This window comes from Jaculus jaculus, chromosome 1, assembly GCF_020740685.1.
Source record: "Jaculus jaculus isolate mJacJac1 chromosome 1, mJacJac1.mat.Y.cur, whole genome shotgun sequence".
Classification (NCBI taxonomy): Eukaryota; Metazoa; Chordata; class Mammalia; order Rodentia; family Dipodidae; genus Jaculus; species Jaculus jaculus.
The window spans coordinates 308,426,982-308,444,738 of NC_059102.1; the positions used below are offsets into that span (position 1 = coordinate 308,426,982).

Consider the following 17,757-nt stretch of genomic DNA (forward strand, 5'->3'; position numbering starts at 1 on the left):
ACGCCCGGCCAATTTAGGATTTTTTTAATGGGAAGGATTTATTTCAAGCTTACCATTTTTTAAATACACATATTTAAAAACGGAGACAGAAAGAGGTAGAGAGAAAGGGAGAGAGAATGGGTGTGTCCGGGCCTCCAGCCACTACAAACGACCTCCAGACACATGCATTTCCTTCTGCATCTGGCTTACACGGGTACTGGGGAATTGAACTGGGATCCTTTGTCTTTGCATGCAAGCTCCTTAACCGTTAAGCCATCTTTTCCAGCCAGAAGCTTACAATTTTGAGGGCAAATTTAATCATGTTGGAGAAAGTATGGTAGAGCAGAAATTGGATATCACATATTGTCACACCAGCTGGTAGGTAGCAGCAAGTGAGCTAACTATGGCAACGAGGAAGTGAGCTACACCATCAAAAAAACCTGCCCCCTCCATCTTCTACATTGCCACCAGTTAGAACCTAAATATATAAAATATAAGTGGCTATGGAGGGATAGCTCATTCAAACAACCACAAATTTCTTTTAATGATCTATGAGGTAGGTGCTATTGGTGTACCCAGTTTATAGATTAGGGCTGAAGAGATTACAGAACTTTCCAAAACTCAACAACAGCTAAATTGCCATCTCTAGTACTTGTTATATATTACCTTTTTTACCTTATAACTTGCTTTTTATCATTATTATTATTCTATTAGTTATGGACATGCTCAGTATGTAAACAGCACATGTTGGTGCCATCCTTACCCTCATCCCTGCCCCACGTCCAAAGGGACCCTCCTTGTGGTGGAATACCGGTTACACCCATGGGGACTATGGGTCATACATCATGGGGGTAGCCATTAGTTATGGGGAAGCTGCAGAGTACATAATGTCCCAACTTGTGGTTCTAACAATCTTTCCCTACCCCTCTTCCATGAAATTCCCTGAGCTATGTTGGGTTGGTTTTGGGTCTGCTTCAGTGAAGGACTCTGAGGAGCCTCTGTATCTCTGGTTTGGTAGGAGTTGAGTGTCCTCTGTGTCCATTTACTTCACCCTTGTGCTGATTATAAACTGAAAGACAGACTAAAAAGTTGAACCCTCATCAGGACCTTAGAGGGAACACCTGAATCAAAGGACCCCGGAAAGGGTGAGATAAAACCTAACCTTAATTTTCTCCTGTTTCTTTTTTATATTTTCTTTCTTTTTCTTCTTTCTTTTCCCTTGGTGCTTGCCTGTAACTCCCAGTACCAGTATGCGGTTGACACCCACAATGAGCTGCTGATCAGAGACACCTACAAGGTTTCCCAAAAGACAGACTTCTGTCAGAGCACTTGATTACCCACCAGAGAGAGGTTAATGGTAAGACCCTACTGCCGAAGACACCATATGCTGTCGGTACAAACATGGACAGACTTTGTTAGAATCTGGAAGCAAGCCAGTCCCCAGACAGCCCATCTAGTGCCAGAAGGTGCTACATGAGCTACTGGGGGAAAGAGGCCAACATCTATCTGAGCCACTCAAGGTCTAAGCTCCCCAGAAGCAAACACACACAAGTGCTCACACAAGTGCTCTTGAACTGGCTAACAGATCTGCTCAGTGGACAGGAAACCATACCTGGAACTGGGAACAAGTCAGAATCATATCCAGGTAACAACTTTGCTTTCAAGTGTTAAGCTCCCTCTAATCTTGGGCTATAGATACTAACACCCATTAAATTCTCTTTAAACTAACAATGGTTATCCCATTTAACCTGTGCTGACTTCACTCTGTTGGAGAATCTGCTTCTCTTTTTCAGATGGAAGCAGGACCTGAGGAAAGAAATGATCCATTGCACTTTATCAGGACCCCAGCTGAAGCCATAGAGGAATTGGGGAGATGAGCAAAAATTTAGTTTTGTTTTGTGGATTCTTCTGAGTTCTCTCTCTGTCCCTCCCTTTCCCACCTGCTCCCTTTCTTTTGGTTTGCTTACTTGCTTGCTTGTTTGTTTCTTTTTAGAGTGAGTCTTGCTCTAGCCCAGGCTGACCTGAAAGTCACTACATAGTCTCAAGGTGGCCTCAAACCCTAGGCAATCCTCCTATCTCGCAAAGTGCTGAGATAAAGGCATGTGCCACCACACCCATTGCTCTTTCATTTTTTTAAATAAGTAAACCCTTGAGGTTTTCTAGTGGTTTTCTTTAGTGCTTTTTAAAGCTTATTCATTTATTTGAGAGAAAGAGGCAGAACGAAAGAGACTGGGTCCTTGCCAGGGCCTTCAACCACTGCAAATGAATTCCAGCCAGATGCGCCACTTAGTGCCTCGGACTTTACGTAGTACTAGGGAATGGAATCTGGGTCATTAAGTTTAGGAGGCAAGTAAGTGTCTTAACTGCTGAGCCATCTCCCCAGCCCTATTTTTACTCTTAAAAAGTAAGTAAAATAGGCAGGGTGAGGTGGCATAATCTCAGTATTCAGGAGGCTGAGGTAAGAGGATCACTGTGAGTGTGAGGCTAGCCTGGGACTACAGAGTTCCAAGTCAGCCTGAGTTATACTGAGAACCTACCTCAAATAAAACAAAATAATTAAAAATAAAAATATTTATTATGCTAGGCATGATGGCACACACCTTTAATCCCAGCACTCAGGAAGGAGAGGTAGGAGGACTGCCGTTGAGTTTGAGGCCACCCTAAGACTAGAGAGTGAATTCCAGGTCAGCCAGCCTGGACTAGAGCAAGACCCTACCTTCAAAAACAAAACAAAACTAAAATTATATTCTCTCTGTCTACCTTTTTTCTTTCTTGATTCCTTTCACTTTCTTTTTAAAATTATTTATTTATTTATTTGAGAGAAAGAGAAAGAGGCAGGTAGAGAGAGAATGGGCACTCCAGGGCCTCCAGCCTCTGCAGAACAAACTCCAGATGCATGCACCACCTTGTGCATCTGACTTGTGCATCTGACTTTACTTGGGTCCTGGGGAATCAAACCTGGATTCATTCCTTGGTTTTGCCAGGCAGGTGCTTTAACTGTTAAGCTATCTTCCCATCCCTCTTGAATTCTTTTTTTTTTTTTTTGGCTTTTCAAGGCAGGGTTTCACTCTAGCCCAGGCTGACCTGAAATTCACTATGTAGTCTCTGGGTGGCCTCGAACTCATGGCAATCCTCCTATCTCTGCCTCCCATGTGCTGAGATTAAAGGTGTGTGCCACCATGCCCTGCTCATGATTATATATATTTTTTTAATCTTTTTCTTTATGTATTTTCAAGCAGAGAGAGAAAATGAATCAGTATATAGCAGGGCCTCTTGGTACAAGTGTCACCTTGTGAATCTAGCTTTATGAGGGTACTGAGGATTTGAACGGGGCTATCAGGCTTTGCAAGTAAGCACCTTTAATCACTGAGCCATCTCTCCAGCCTATACTTATTCTTAATAGACACAATTATTGTGTATTATTGTATAATTTTGTATATAAATATGCTTATAAAGGGGCACAAGTGCCTGGAGTTTGTTTGCACTAGCAGAAGGCCCTGGCACACCTATATTCACTCTTTTTCTGTCTGTCTCTCTCAAATAAACAAATAAAAATATTTTTTTTAAAAAATAAAGAGGGCCTGGAGAGATGGCTTAACAGTTCAAAGCCAAAGGACCTAGGTTTGATTCCCCAGGGCCCACGTAAGCCAGATGCACAAGGTGGCACATGCATCTGGAGTTCGATTCCAGTGGCTCGGAGGCCCTGGCATGCCCATTCTCTATCTGCCTCTTTCTCTCTCAAATAAATAAATAAAAATAAGCCGGGTGTGGTGGTGCATGCCTTTAATCCCAGCACTCGGGAGGCAAAGGTAGGAGGATCACCGAGAGTTCGAGGCCACCCTGAGAGTACATAGTGAATTCCAGGTCAGTTTGAGCCAGAGTGAGACCCTACCTCGAAAATAAATAAATAAATAAATAAATAAATAAATAAATAAAAATAAAGTGAAGCTGAGCATGGTGGCACACACCTTTAATCCCAGCACTCAGGAGGCAGAGGTAGGAGAATTGCCGTGACTTCAAGGCCACCCTGAGAATAAAAAAAAAGGTGAAAGGAGGAAATAAACATAGGTAGATAGAAGCCATCTCTACAGGCCCTGCAAAATGCACTTTTATTTATTTATTTTGTTGTTTTGTTTTGTTTTGTTTTGTTGAGGTAGGGTCTCACTCTAGCTCAGGCTGACCTGGAATTCACTATGTAGTCTCAGGGTGGCCTCAAACTCAGGAGGATCCTCCTTCCTCTGCTTCCCAAGTGCTGGGAAAAAAAGGCATGCACCACTATTCCTGGCAGCATGCACTTTTTATTCTTTTTTTCACTCATAATTTTTATTTTTTTATTTTTCAAGGTAGGGTCTCACTCTAATCCAGGCTGACTTGACCTGGAAGACACTATGTAGTCTCATCTCAGGCTGGCCTCAAACTCACAGTAATCATCCTACCTCTGCCTTCCTGAGTGCTGGAATTAAAGGCAAGTGCCACCATATGGCTCAAAGATCAAAGACAATATATTGGAATGTCTCTGAAACTGTTTTTGCTCTTTAATTTTTTTAATTAAAATTTTTTTGTATTTGCAGGCTGGAGTGGTGGCTCAGTGGTTAAGGTGCTTGCCTGTGAAGCCTAAGGACCCAGGTTCAAGTCCCCAGTACCCACGTAAGCCAGATGCACAAGTTGGCACATGCTTCTGGAGTTTATTTGCAGTGGCTAGAGGCCTGGCATGCCCACTGTCTCTCTCTCTGCCTCTTCCTGTTTCTTTCTCAAATAAATTAATTAATTAAATTAAACTAAAAATGATGGCTTAGCGCTTAAGGCACTTGTCTGTGAAGCTTAAGTAGCCATGTTCTACTCTCCAGATCCCACGTAAGCCAGACGCACAAAGGTAAAGCAAGTGGAAGATCGCACATGCCCACTAGGTGGGTCAAGTGGCTGGAGTTCGACTTCAGTGGCTGAGGCCCTGGCCGCCAATTCTCAATCTGTCTCTCTCACACACACATTTTCTCTAAAATAAAGATTGAAAATTTTTCCTAATTTTTTTTCTTTTTTTTTTGCAAGCAGAGAGATAGTCAAAAAGAAGAAATGGGTATGCAGCAGAATGGCACACACTTCAACACTTACGAATTATTACTGGAATTTCTCACTTAAATATTTTCAAAATTCAGTCAGTTATAAAAAAAAAATAAAACCATGGAAAGCAAGTCCACAGATAGGTTAACATTAACAATACTAATAGTAAGAATGTCACAACAACTAGAAAATTTTGTTTTTAAAAAAGTTAACCTCTTACTCCTGGAGACTTCAGAGCTGACTCCTTTTGGAATCATGTTGCCTATGCACAGTGCTCAGACATGGCTTCAAACCAATACCCAAAAGCAATCCAAAGCTATGGGGCCTATCCCACGCAGTCTCGGTAAGGCTACTCCCAGCAGAGCAATCTATGAACAGCACAGTTATGGTGGTTATGTCAGCAGACAGTTCAAGATATGATCAGAAATCAGGTATTGTGGCACATGCTTTTAATCTCAGCACCCAGGAGGCAGAGGTAGGAGAAAAACCATGAGTTTGAGGCCATCCTGAGACTATATAGTGAATTCCAGGTCAGCCTGGACTACACTGAGATCTTACCTCAAAAAAAAAAAAAAAAAAAAAAAAAAGGAAAAAAGAAAAAGAGGTATGATCAGAGAAGTTAGGGTTCTTCTTATGGACAGACTCAGAACACACATTACATTACTCAGCCAGCTCTCCAGGGACATGGTTCCACTGGTGAATATAGCAGTAGCTAGAGTTCCTAGTCTTACAGGCAGCCATCCTCATACCCTAGCAGTGGCCAGCAGCCAACACCTAGCAGGTCCTTGGGAAGTTACAGAGGCAATTCTAAGAGCAGCAACTGTGGGCAGCCCTAGAGGGGGACTTTGGCCGGGTGCAAAGCTCCTATAATCCCCCACAGAGCCAAGGCCAGCAGAACCACTAACAGCAGCAGTGGATGTAGTACAGGCAGTTATGGCTAAGATCAGTCCTCCATGAGTGGTGGCAGTGGAGGTTCTGGCAATCAAGACTAGAGTGGCAGCAGTGGTGGTGGCTATGGGGGAGGCCAGCAGGATGGTGGGGGTCGTGACAGGGCAGTGGAGATGGTTATAACTGCAGCAGCGATGGCTACAAACCCAGAGGTTGTGGAAATGGCTGTGGAGGCAGAAGCAGCATGAGTGAAAATGGCCGTGGAGGCTTCAGTGAATTTGGTGGCCCTTCAGATCAAGGACACATAATTGATTCCAAGGAGGGTAATTCAATTCAGACACCACCACCATCTCTATGCAAGGCCTGGGTGAGAATATTGCAAATGAATCTGTGGCTTTATTACTTCAAGAGACTAGAATTAGTAAGACCTACAAGAAGCTGAACAGATCACGATTCATTTGTACAGACAGGGAAACTGGCCAAGATGAAAGGGGAGGTGACAATCTTATTTAATAACCCACCGTATGCTAGCACAGCTACTGGCTGATTTGATGATAATGAATTTTCTGGGAATTCTATCAAGGTCTCATTTGCTACTTGCCAAGCAGATTTTAATCAGTGTGGTAAATAGTCATAGATTGAACAAGAGGCCTGCTCAGTGAGAGAGAACTCATATCTGATACTGGAAACCAAGTAAGAATCCCATTGTCTGGAAACTTACAGACTCTACAGAGAACCCCCCCCCCCACTGCTCTCTGAAAAAGAAGAGTGGGCTGGCTGGCTTGTGGGCACACGCGCACGCACACACAGAATCTCTCAAATTTGCATACGCCCTTTTAACTCAAGCTGCTTTCATTCTTGTTTGGAGAATCTGCTTCATTCTACAGATGTCATAGAAAATGGAAGAGAACAAAGATCTATCAATGAGACAAAAAGATAGCAGACTGCCCACCATGAGATGTGCCACCTCTACCACACCTGCCACAGCCCAGGAGAAATTACAGGGGAAGTGACAAAATGAACACTGCTCTTACTGCTAGTCTGATAACCAGCCCCAGGTTGATGGTGACAAACACAGTGACCAATCAAAGCCTATCAAAACAGAAATCCAGAGGTTACAGTGAGCTCAACACTAAGTTAGACTGCCAACAGGCTTGCTATGGCTCAGGGAACACTGTGGAAGAGGGAACAAATACAAAGAGTGTAAAAGCCACAAAGTGGGAAGGAATATCTTGAAGTACAATCCCTCACTACCCCACAGGGACTGACTGAGGCCTTCATGACCCTACAATGAATAGCATAACCCTACTGAGAGGGTCTCCAGGGTAACAGAAGCTGAGGCAAAGGGATAAAAGAGAAGAACCTATTATAATTAATACAATATAAAAAATTAATATATAAAATAATAGTCATGGAGGGCAAGGGATCCATGGGCCATAGAAGAGGTGACAGTAGTTATTAGGAAGGAGAGAGGGAGAGAGGAAGGAGAGAAGAAAGGAAGGAAAGAGATTAAGAAAGAATGAATGAGCCAGGCGTGGTGGTGCACACCTTTAATCCCAGCACTCAGAAGGCAGAGGTAGGAGGATCACCATGAGTTCAAGGCCACCCTGAGAATACAGAGTGAATTCCAGGTCAGTCTGGGCTAGAGTGAAATCCTACCTTGAAAAAAAAAAAAAAAGAAAGAAAGAAAGAAAGAATTAAAGAGGGGTGGGGAGATAGCTTAACAGATAAAGCACCTGCCTGACAAAACCAAGGAATCCAGGTTTGATTCCCCAGGACCCAAGTAAAGTCAGATGGAAAAGGTGGTACATGCATCTGGAGTTTGTTCCGCAGGGGCTGGAGGCCCTGGAGTGCCCATTCTCTCTCTACCTGCCTCTTTCTCTTTCTCTCTCTCAAATAGATAAATAAAATTTTTAAAAAAGAAAGGAAAAAGGTAGAGAGAGAGAAAGGACTGGTAGATGGCTCAATGGTTAAAGGCACTTTCTTGCAAAGTCAGCTAGCCTGGGTTCAATTTCCCAGTATCCACATAGAGCCAGGCACACAAAGTAGAGCACATGTCAGGATTCAGTATGCTGTGGCAGAAGGTGCACCCATTCTCTTTCACTTTAACTCTATCTTGCTAAGATGCGTGCACAGGTGTGCCATTGTACAAATTAAAAAAAGAGAGAAAGAAGACAAGACAGGAAGGAAGGGAGAGAGGGAGGGCTGGCTGGCTAAAGAAAACAAACATGTAAGACTAACATGGTTTATTGAATTTTCACTGTTAGAATATAAATTACAGAAGACAGCTATAACTCAAAGAAGAAATATAATCAGCACTGATATAACAGTAAGTACAACTGCAAAGGGCGAAAGAGATAGGAAGGTACAAGTCAGGGTAAAAGCATTTAATCACCTTGCGGAATGAGGGGATTCAATGACTGAGAGCATTAACAATAATCCTGAATAGCAGAAGCAGAAGTTGTGAGGCTAGGGAGGTTTTTCAATGGATAAGGATGCTTGTTTCACAAGCTTAGGACTAGTGTTCAACTTCCCAGAACACACATAAAGCCAGACACAAAGTGGACACAAGTCTTAATGCCAACACACCTAAGCAATGGGAGGCAAGCCAGAAAACACCAAAGCTCACAGGACCAGCTAGTCTAGTATTCCCAGCAACAAAAACAAGAGAGTCCTTGTCTCAAAGAAAGGTAGAAGGGGAGGATGAACACCTCACGGTTGTCCTCTGGCCTCCACACGTGTACCATGACACGAGCACACATACATGCCAACAGACACACAAAACAATACTTTTTTTTTTTATCAAAAAGAGAGAATTGGCATGCAAGGACCTCTAGCCACTGCAAATGAACTCCAGATGCATGCACCATCTTGTGCACATATGTGATCTTGCATGCTTCCATCACATGTGTCTGGCTTACATGGGACCTGGAGAGTCAAATGTGAGTCCTTAGGCTTCACAGGAAAGCGCCTTAATTGCTAAGCCATCTCTCCGGCCCAAAGTAGTATTTTTTAAAAAGAAATTAGGTGCTGTAATAAATTGGTTAAATTTTTATCTACTATCTATACATGTGTTTATTGCCAATACTTTTCACAAAGCCATGGAAACAGGCTAGAAGAACATCAAGAGATAAAGGATAATGCAAACGTAGTAAATATAAACAATTATGTCACTTCCAGGAAAATCAAAGGAACATTAGGCAAAATGGGCCAGACCCAGAAAGTCAAATATTGCAAGTTTGTTCACATAGAATCTAGGCTTAAAATAATAATGACGATAGCTATAATAACAAATAATAAGACTTGAAAGCTCAGATGGGACTATTTGCGAAAAGGAAGGAGACAAGTGGGAAGGGGACAGGAGATTAGGAAAGGATAAGATCAAAGTACATAATACAGATGCATGATAATATTCTAACGAAACCCGTCATTTTGTACAATGAATATATACTAATAAAAAAAACCTCTTTATCAAAGTAGAAAATCAATAGACAATGTCTAAAATTGGGAATTCATGAAAGGGGGTAGTGTAGTGAATTCATTTGAGAAGAATTTCTTCTGAAGTGATTTGAGTAGAAAGGGGCCACTTGATATTTTATATGTAGGCTCGATTGAATTGAACCTTTTTAGTTGCTTCAAAAAATGACCATTCTCATTATGTTAACTATAAAATAAATGCAAAATGATTTCACAGTAAATATGGTTGCCATCAAAATTTTACCATGAATGCATCAGCCATATTAAAATCAACCATTCAGAAACAAAAAAAAAGAATAGTGTAAGAATATTACAGAGGTATTTTTAAAAAAAATTTAACGATCTAAACTTCAAAAGTGACTACAAGAAATTCCTTTGGAAAATTCAAAATAAAAAAAGGAAGAAAAGAGGGCAAGGCAAGTTTACAACTTATTGTCATAGTCCATTGGATTATATGCTTGTATTATTTTTCCAAAATGTTTAGATTAAGTTTTAAAATATACACTAAACTCTATTATAACTCCATAAAAATATAAAACAAGCTGGGCATGGTAGTACATGCCTTTAATCCCAGCAATCAGGAAGACTGCTTTGAGTTCCAGGTCAGCCTTGGCTAGAGTAAGACATTACCTAGGATGGTATTGTATATAGGTAAGTAGAAGAATAGATTAATGGGGTTGAAAAGGCCCAAGTGAGGTCAGGGGATGAGACTGAGTAAAGGAAAGGTGGAGGTAGGACTAATCAAAATCTAAGGATATAAATAAATCCTATGGAAACCTACTTTTTTGGACAATAGAACACTCAGGAGCTATAGATTGTTGCTAGAAAATTTTCAGTGCCAGTAATGGGATACCTTCCAGTGAGTTGTTGGCCAGGGAGGTCCCCTGATGACCCTAAAACATTATAGGCCATTGCTGATGCCCTTGGTTTCCCACTGGGAATAGATGCTAAGACCCTATTGCTGAAGCCTCCACATACTTGGGCTGCAAGGCCACTGAGAAATCCTGCTGGAACTAAGCTGACAGCCTCCTCCATGTAGACCAGCCAACAGAAAACTGGAAGAAGCCATTCCACACGTGGTTCAATGGCAGAGAGAGAAATCACCAGTGAAGATACTCAACAGTGACACTGCAAGTCTTAAATTTTGCCAGTCTGGCTAAATGAGCCAACAGCTGTACTAGTGGCATGTCTGTCATGGTGGAAACCAACTGTCCTCTAATTGGACTGGAGGCCTACTCTATGAGAAGGAATACATCCCTGATACTGAAAACTTAAAACAGGGGTAGTCATGAGCCCTAGGGGTGTAACGTCTACTGCTGTCTGACTAAATGTATATACTATGCTTATCAAACTGCCTAGTAAGCACTTCTCTTAATGTTCATACCCATATATTAATGCTACTCTCACTTTTGGTAGAGAACCTTCTCTTTTCAGATGGTAGTGACCTTGGGATGACTCAGAAGGCATCATGGTGCTGGAAAGAAGTGACAGGAGTGCTCAGCACTGCAATATCTCTATCATACCTTCCAAGGCTCAGGGTCTACTGCAAAAGAGGTGGTGAAAAGAATGTAAGAGCCAAAGGAAGGGTAGGATTCCTTATAACGTGCTTCCCCCCAGACACAAAATGGCCTGGATATCCATGACCTCACAGTGCCTGACACTACCTACACAAGACCATCATAATAGGAGGAAAAAATCATGACATCAAAATAAAAGAGACTGATTGAGAGGGGGAGGGGATATTATAGAGATTGGAGTTTCAAAGGGGAACATCAGGGGAGGAAGGGCATTACCATTTCATGATTGTTTACAATCATGAAAGTTGTTAATAAAAAATTTTTTAATAGTAGGGAAAATTTTATTACCCATAGGATACCAAAATTATACTGTCCATCTTGTAAGTCATATAATGATATTTTGATTACATAAGAAATTGAGGGCTATAAACCACGCATGGTAGCTCATGCCTTTAATCCCAGTACTTGGGAGGACGAGGTAGGAGGACTGCTATGAGTTCAAGGCCACCCTGAGAGTACATAGTGAATTCCAGGTCAGTCTGGACTATGGCAAGGCCTTCAAAAAAGTAAAAAGAAATTGAGGGCTGTAGAGATCATTCAGAAGTTAAAGGTGCTTGTTTGCAAAGTCTGACAGCCTGGGTTCAATTCCCCAGTAGGCATATAAAAGCCAGATGCACAAAGGAGCACATGTATCTGGATTTGTTTGAAAGGGCAAGAGGACCTGACACAACCATTCATTTTCATTCTCTCTCTCTATTTAGAAATAAATAATAAATAAAATATATTTTTTAAAATAACCATTGCTTTTGAAGCCAGTCGTGGTGGCACATGCCTTTAATCTCAGCCCTTGGAAGGCAGAGGTAGAAGGAAAAAAAAAAACATTGCTTTTAAGGTTATACAATTTATAAGAATGTAATATGGGGCTGGAGAGATGGCTTAGCAGTTAAGCGCTTGCCTGTGAAGCCTAAGGACCCTGGTTTGAGGCTCGAGTCCCCAGGACCCACGTTAGCCAGATGCACAAGGGGGAGCATGCATCTGGAGTTCATTTGTAGGGCCTGGAGGCTCTGGCGCGCCCATTCTCTCTCTGTCACTGTCAAATAAATAAATAAAAAATTTTAAAAAAAGAATGTAATATGGGTCTCCCAAGTGCTGGGATTAAAAGCAACTAAAGGGGCTGAAAAGATGGCTTAGCAGTTAAGGTGCATGCCTGCAAAGCCTAAGGAACCAGGTTCGATTCTCCAGTTCTCACATAAGCACATGGTGGCATATGTGTCGAGTTTGTTTACAGTGGTTAGAGGCCCTGGCATGCCCATTCTCATTCTCTATCTCTTCCCCCACCTGTGTCTCTAATAAATAAATAAATAAAAATAAATCTTTAAAACATAATTTAATTTAGAAAAGTGTATATATAAGAGTAATTTGAAGGGCAGGTTAGTTTTCTCCTCAAAAGGCTTTCTTATCATTCATTCTACTGAGACTTATGAAGGTCACTATGACCATATCTCCAAAACCTGTGGTGACTTCCTAGAAACTTTATCATTTGCATATATCCTCATTTCTGAATTTTTTTTTTTTAATTTGCTAATGCCACATTCTCTTGGCTTTCTCCTGTCCCATTCACTCCCTGTCTCTTGTCGTCCTGTCCTGTCTAGTACCCTCCCTGCCGCCGGCCCCAGGTGGATCTCACTCTAGTCCAGACTGACCTGGAATTCACTATGGGGTCTCAGGGTGGCCTCAAACTCATGGCAATTCTCCTACTTCTGCCTCCCAAGTGCTGGAATCGAAGGCATGTGCTACCATGCCTGGCTACCTTCTGTCTTTTTATCTAACTAGTCTAACTTCTTGACCGTCAACTGCTGCATGGGCAAGGACTCTGTACTAGTATCTTCACTGGATTTTCTCTACCTCTGCCTGTGCCACCACACCCAGCTCCCGTATTCCAAAGTTAGTCATAATCTGCTCTAGGAGAATTGGGGCATTTCACCAAATGCTGAAACACATTAGTAAAACCATTCATAGTTGAGAATTAACCTTTACTTACACAGCCATCATGCACATTTAAGGTTGCTTCAAGTTTTAATCTTTGGATAAATTCTCTTCTTCCTGTTAAAAACAAAGAACTAGATAAATCATGCAATCTACCGCTGAGAAAAGGATCACAATGCAGTTAAGAGCCTTCAATCTGGCATAACAAAAGTAGATTCAAACTCTCAATTTCTGCTCCACCATTTATACGCTGAATGCTATTAAAACAAATTAAACTTCTCCTAAACTCTGTTTCGTCAAGACCACACCTGTCTCTCTTGACAACTATGGGGAGCAAATGATTCAAGGACACAGTGTTTAAACCACAGTAAATATTCAACAAATATTTAATAATCATTGTTACACTAATATTCTAGAAGCTAGGAATGCCGTGAGGAAATAAAACAGGAGATCTCCTTTCCCATCCACAGTGATAAAGATAATAAACAGCATGTCAATTAGTGAAAGCACTACTAAGAAAAGAAAGCTGGGAATGGAATAAAAGAGGGGGGGGAGAGACTTCCAATTTCAAATAGGGTGCAAACAGCAATAGTAACATGTGTCATTTTTTAAACAAAAATATGGCAGAAATAAAAGTCTAAATGTTCATCTAGAGGAGAACAGTTAAAACATTGTAAAAACAGACTAAGTTCCTTCTTTCAAATAGAGAAATAGAAGCCAATGTGGTGGCACACGCCTTTAATCCCAGCACTCAGAAGGCAGAAATAGGAGGATCACCATGAGTTCAAGGCCACCCTGAGACTACATAGTGAATTCTATGTTAGCCTGGGCTACAGTGAGACCCTATCTCGAAAAACCAAAAGGAAAAAAGAAAAAAGATAGTGAGAGAAATGGGGCTGGAGAGATGGCTTAGCAGTTAAGGTGTTTGCCTGCAAAGCCAAACGCCCAGGTTCAGTTCCCCAGGACCCATATAAGCCAGATGCACAAGATGGTGCATGTGTCTGGACTCTGCAGTGACTGGAAGCCCTGGAGCATCCATTCTCTCTTCCTCAAATAAAAAAAATAAAATATTTATTTAAAAAAAAAGAAATGAGCCGGGTGTGGTGGCACACGCCTTTAATCCCAGCACTTGGGAGGCAGAGGTAGGAGGACTGCAGAGAGTTCGAGGCCACCCTGAGACTACATAGTGAATTCCAGGTCAGCCTGGGCTGAGCGAAATCCTACCTCAAAAAACAAAACAAAACAAAACAAAAACATTTTAAAAACAAAGAAATGTCTCCAAGAAATGAATCATCTTTACCAAAGACAGACCAGAAATTATGTTTATTCGGAAGTTTTAATGAAAGGAGGCTTTATTTCTGACAAAGAGCTATAATTAACTGAATAATCAGGCTGATGAGCTCTTTATCAAAATTAGACTATCCTCTGCACCCTGTCACTAAAGCCAAGGTTATTACATTTTCTTTCTGTGCAAGTGAAGATACATGTCCTCCTGAAGTTAATTTGCTTGAGTTCCTTATTTGTAAGTGCTATGATGACTAGGTAAAGGATAAACATACAAGAAATAAACTGTGGCGCCTTGGGGGAGTTAGTCTATTATTCCAAAATTTATTGGAATAAAGCAATCTACAAAACTTCAGGGGTTGGTGAGATGGCTCTGCAGTTAAAGAGCTTGCTTACAAAGCTTCTGGCCCAGGTTCCATTCCCCAGTATCCATACAAAGTCAGATGTGCAAAGTGGTGAAGGTATCTGGAGTTCATGTGCACCGACAAGAGGCCCATGTGCACCCATGCTGGCAATCTCACTCCCCCCTACCCCAAATAAATAAATAAATGAAAACTTTTTTTTTTTAATTTCAGTAAGGAGCTAGAGGGATGGCTCAGTGGTTAAAGGCACTTGATTGCAAAGCCTGAGAGCCTGGGTTTGATTCTCCATTACCCACATAAAGCCAGATGTCCATGGTGGTGCATGTGTCTGGAGTTTGTTTACAATAGCAAGAGGCCCTGGTGCACTCATATTCACTCTATCTGCTTCTCTCTCAAGTAAATAAATAATATGTATTTAAAAAAAAATTTCAGCCGGGCATGGTGGCACCCACCTTTAATTCCAGCACTCGGGAGGCAGAGATAGGAGGACTGCCATGAGTTCGAGGCCAGGTAGAGTAAGACCTTACCTCGGAAATAAAAAAGAAAAATTCATTAAGCGTTAGTATGAACTACATTGATCTTTATGGCTTATCATACATAAAGATATTTTTTCCATTACTAAGGGATGAATTTAGAGCCTCTCACATGCTAGGCAAAAGCTCTACCATTGAACTTTACCCCCAATATATAATTAGTTTTTGAAATCCAATTTTCAGTTGTGAGAGAGATCACTGTAAGAAAAGGAAAAAATATATTTTTAAAAATTATTTCTTCCAGTATGGTTGTGCACACCTTTAATCCCAGCACTTGGGAGGCAGAGGTAGGAGGATCACCATGACTTCGAGGCCACCCTGAAACTACATACTGAATTCTAGGTCAGCCTGAGCTAGAGTAAGACTCTACCTGGGGGAAAACAAAATCTTTTTCTTCCTTCTGACCATTGTTTAGTCATAATACATTCTCTTTCCAGTGGCCTATCCTGTGGACATCAAGACCCAGTATCACACAAGAAAAGAACAAGCTTACAAGGACTGTATCCTAAGTTTACATAATTACATATGATCAAATCCCTATACCATAAATATATATACATATATACATATATACATATATATAGAGAGAGAAGGGGGGGAGAGAAAGAGAAAGAAGAGAATGGGTACACCAGGGACTCCAGGCACTGCAAACCAACTCCAGAAGCATATGCCACCTTGTGCATCTGGCTTACATGGATCCTGAGGAATCGAACCTGGGTTCTTTGGCTTTGCAGGTAAGTGCCTTACGTGCTAAGCCATCTCTCCAGCCCCTATCTGTGCTTTCCAAGTATAGCTATTGTTATTTTACAGGAGAAAGCAAGGCTCATCTGGTTGGTCTTTGGAAGACAGCAAGTCATACATACACACTATAGACCACTACTCAATAATAAAAGGAATAAACCACTGCTGCACACCATAACTTGGACACATCTCAATATAATTAGGCTGAGTGAAAAATAAAATCTGAAAAGGTTACATACTTCATTTATAAGATTATGCTGCCTCAGCCTCCCAGGTAGCTGAGAATACAGGCATGTATCTCAATCACCATGTTATATAACATCCTTGAAGTAACAAAACTATACATGTACAGAACAGAACAGAACTGTTGCCAGAAGTTAGAGGTTGTGAAGGAAAGATTAAAAAAAAAAAAAAAACAGTGCAAAGCCGGGTATGGTGGTGCAAACCTTTAATTCCAGCACTTGAGAGGCAGAGATAGAACACTGTCATGAGTTCAAGGCCATCCTGAGACTACATAGTGAGTTCCAAGTCAGCCTGTACTAGAGAGAGATCCTACCTTGAAAAATGAACAACAACAAAAAAAAGCACAAAGCATCCTTATGAAAATTGTTCTCTATCTTAACCTCACTAATTTATTAAAATTGACTAAAATTAACATTAATATGTTAATGTGCATGGAACTAAATATACACTCACATCAAATGAATCCATGTAACATTATGAAATCTGGATGAGGGTCATGGATCCCATATGTGTTAATTTCCTGGTTATTACAGTGTGAAAGAAGGTACTGCCTGAAAGATAAATAGCATGTAACTTTATATTCTTAAAACTACATGAATCTTCAATAATCTTTTTTATGTATTGAGGAATATGCGCATGTGCATATAGAGGCCAGAGGATAACCTCAGGGAATACCATCCACCTGTTTTGAGGCAGGCTCTCACTGGCTGGAGCTCAACAATTAGGCTGTGCTGATCATGGTAGATTATCTTTTATAGGTTGTTGACTTCAATTTCAGTGAGAATTTGGGGCTAGTATTCCAAAAGGATGTTAGTTCATACTTTTCTTTTAACAATTGTACCTGGTTTAGATATTACAATAATGCTGGCTTTAAGAGTGAGTCGGGGGCTAGGGAGATAGCTCAGTGATTGAAGGTACTTGCTTGTAAAGCCTGCCAGTCCAGGTTCAGTTCCCTAGTAGAACCAAGTACACAAAGTGGCACAAGCACCTGGACTCAATTTGCAGAGGCCCTGATGTACCCATATTCATTCTCATTCTCTCCCCCCTCTTCTATTCTGTTCATAAATAAATACAATTTTTTTTTTTAATTTCCCAAGGTAAGGTCTTGCTCTAGCCCAAGCTAACCTGGAATTCACTATGTAGTCTCAGGGTAGGGCCTTAAACTCATGGCGATGTTACCTCTGCCTCCCAAGAGGCCACTATACCTGACAATTTTTTTTTAATTTTCCGAGAGAGAGAGAGAGAGAGAGAGAGAGAGACTACAAAACTACAAAACACACAAACCAAAGAAAAAATATTGAAAGCAGTTAGAGAGAAAAATCAAGTTACCTACAAAGGCAAGCCCATCAGGATCACAACAGATTATTCAACACAAACTTTAAAAGCCAGAAGGGCTTGGAGTGATATATTCCAAGTTCTGAAAGATAACAACTGTCAACCAAGGTTACTTTATCCTGCAAAGCTATCCACTCAAACAGACGGAGAAATAAGGACATTCCATGACAAAAGCAGGTTAAAGGAGTATTTGAAGATAAAACCAGCTCTACAGAAAATACTTGATAGAATCCTCCATGCTGAAGAAAAGGAAAAGCACACATCTAAGGAACCTGGAAAAAACAAGCAATACTCAAATACTAGTTACCACAATAGAACAAAGGTAGAAACACACACACACACACACACACACAC

The 17,757-nt window shown here is 41.1% G+C and overlaps 1 protein-coding gene across 3 annotated transcripts in view; it reads right to left on the bottom strand.

The window, feature by feature from the left end:
- Positions 1-17,757, bottom strand: part of Dcaf6 (DDB1 and CUL4 associated factor 6) — a 138,194-nt gene that overhangs the window by 101,571 nt on the left and 18,866 nt on the right. For all 3 annotated transcript variants that reach the window (XM_045145712.1, XM_004658819.3, XM_004658820.3), the window contains exon 2: positions 12,961-13,022. In XM_045145712.1, coding sequence (XP_045001647.1) covers positions 12,961-13,022 — 62 coding nt within the window. The remainder of the gene's footprint in view (positions 1-12,960; positions 13,023-17,757) is intronic.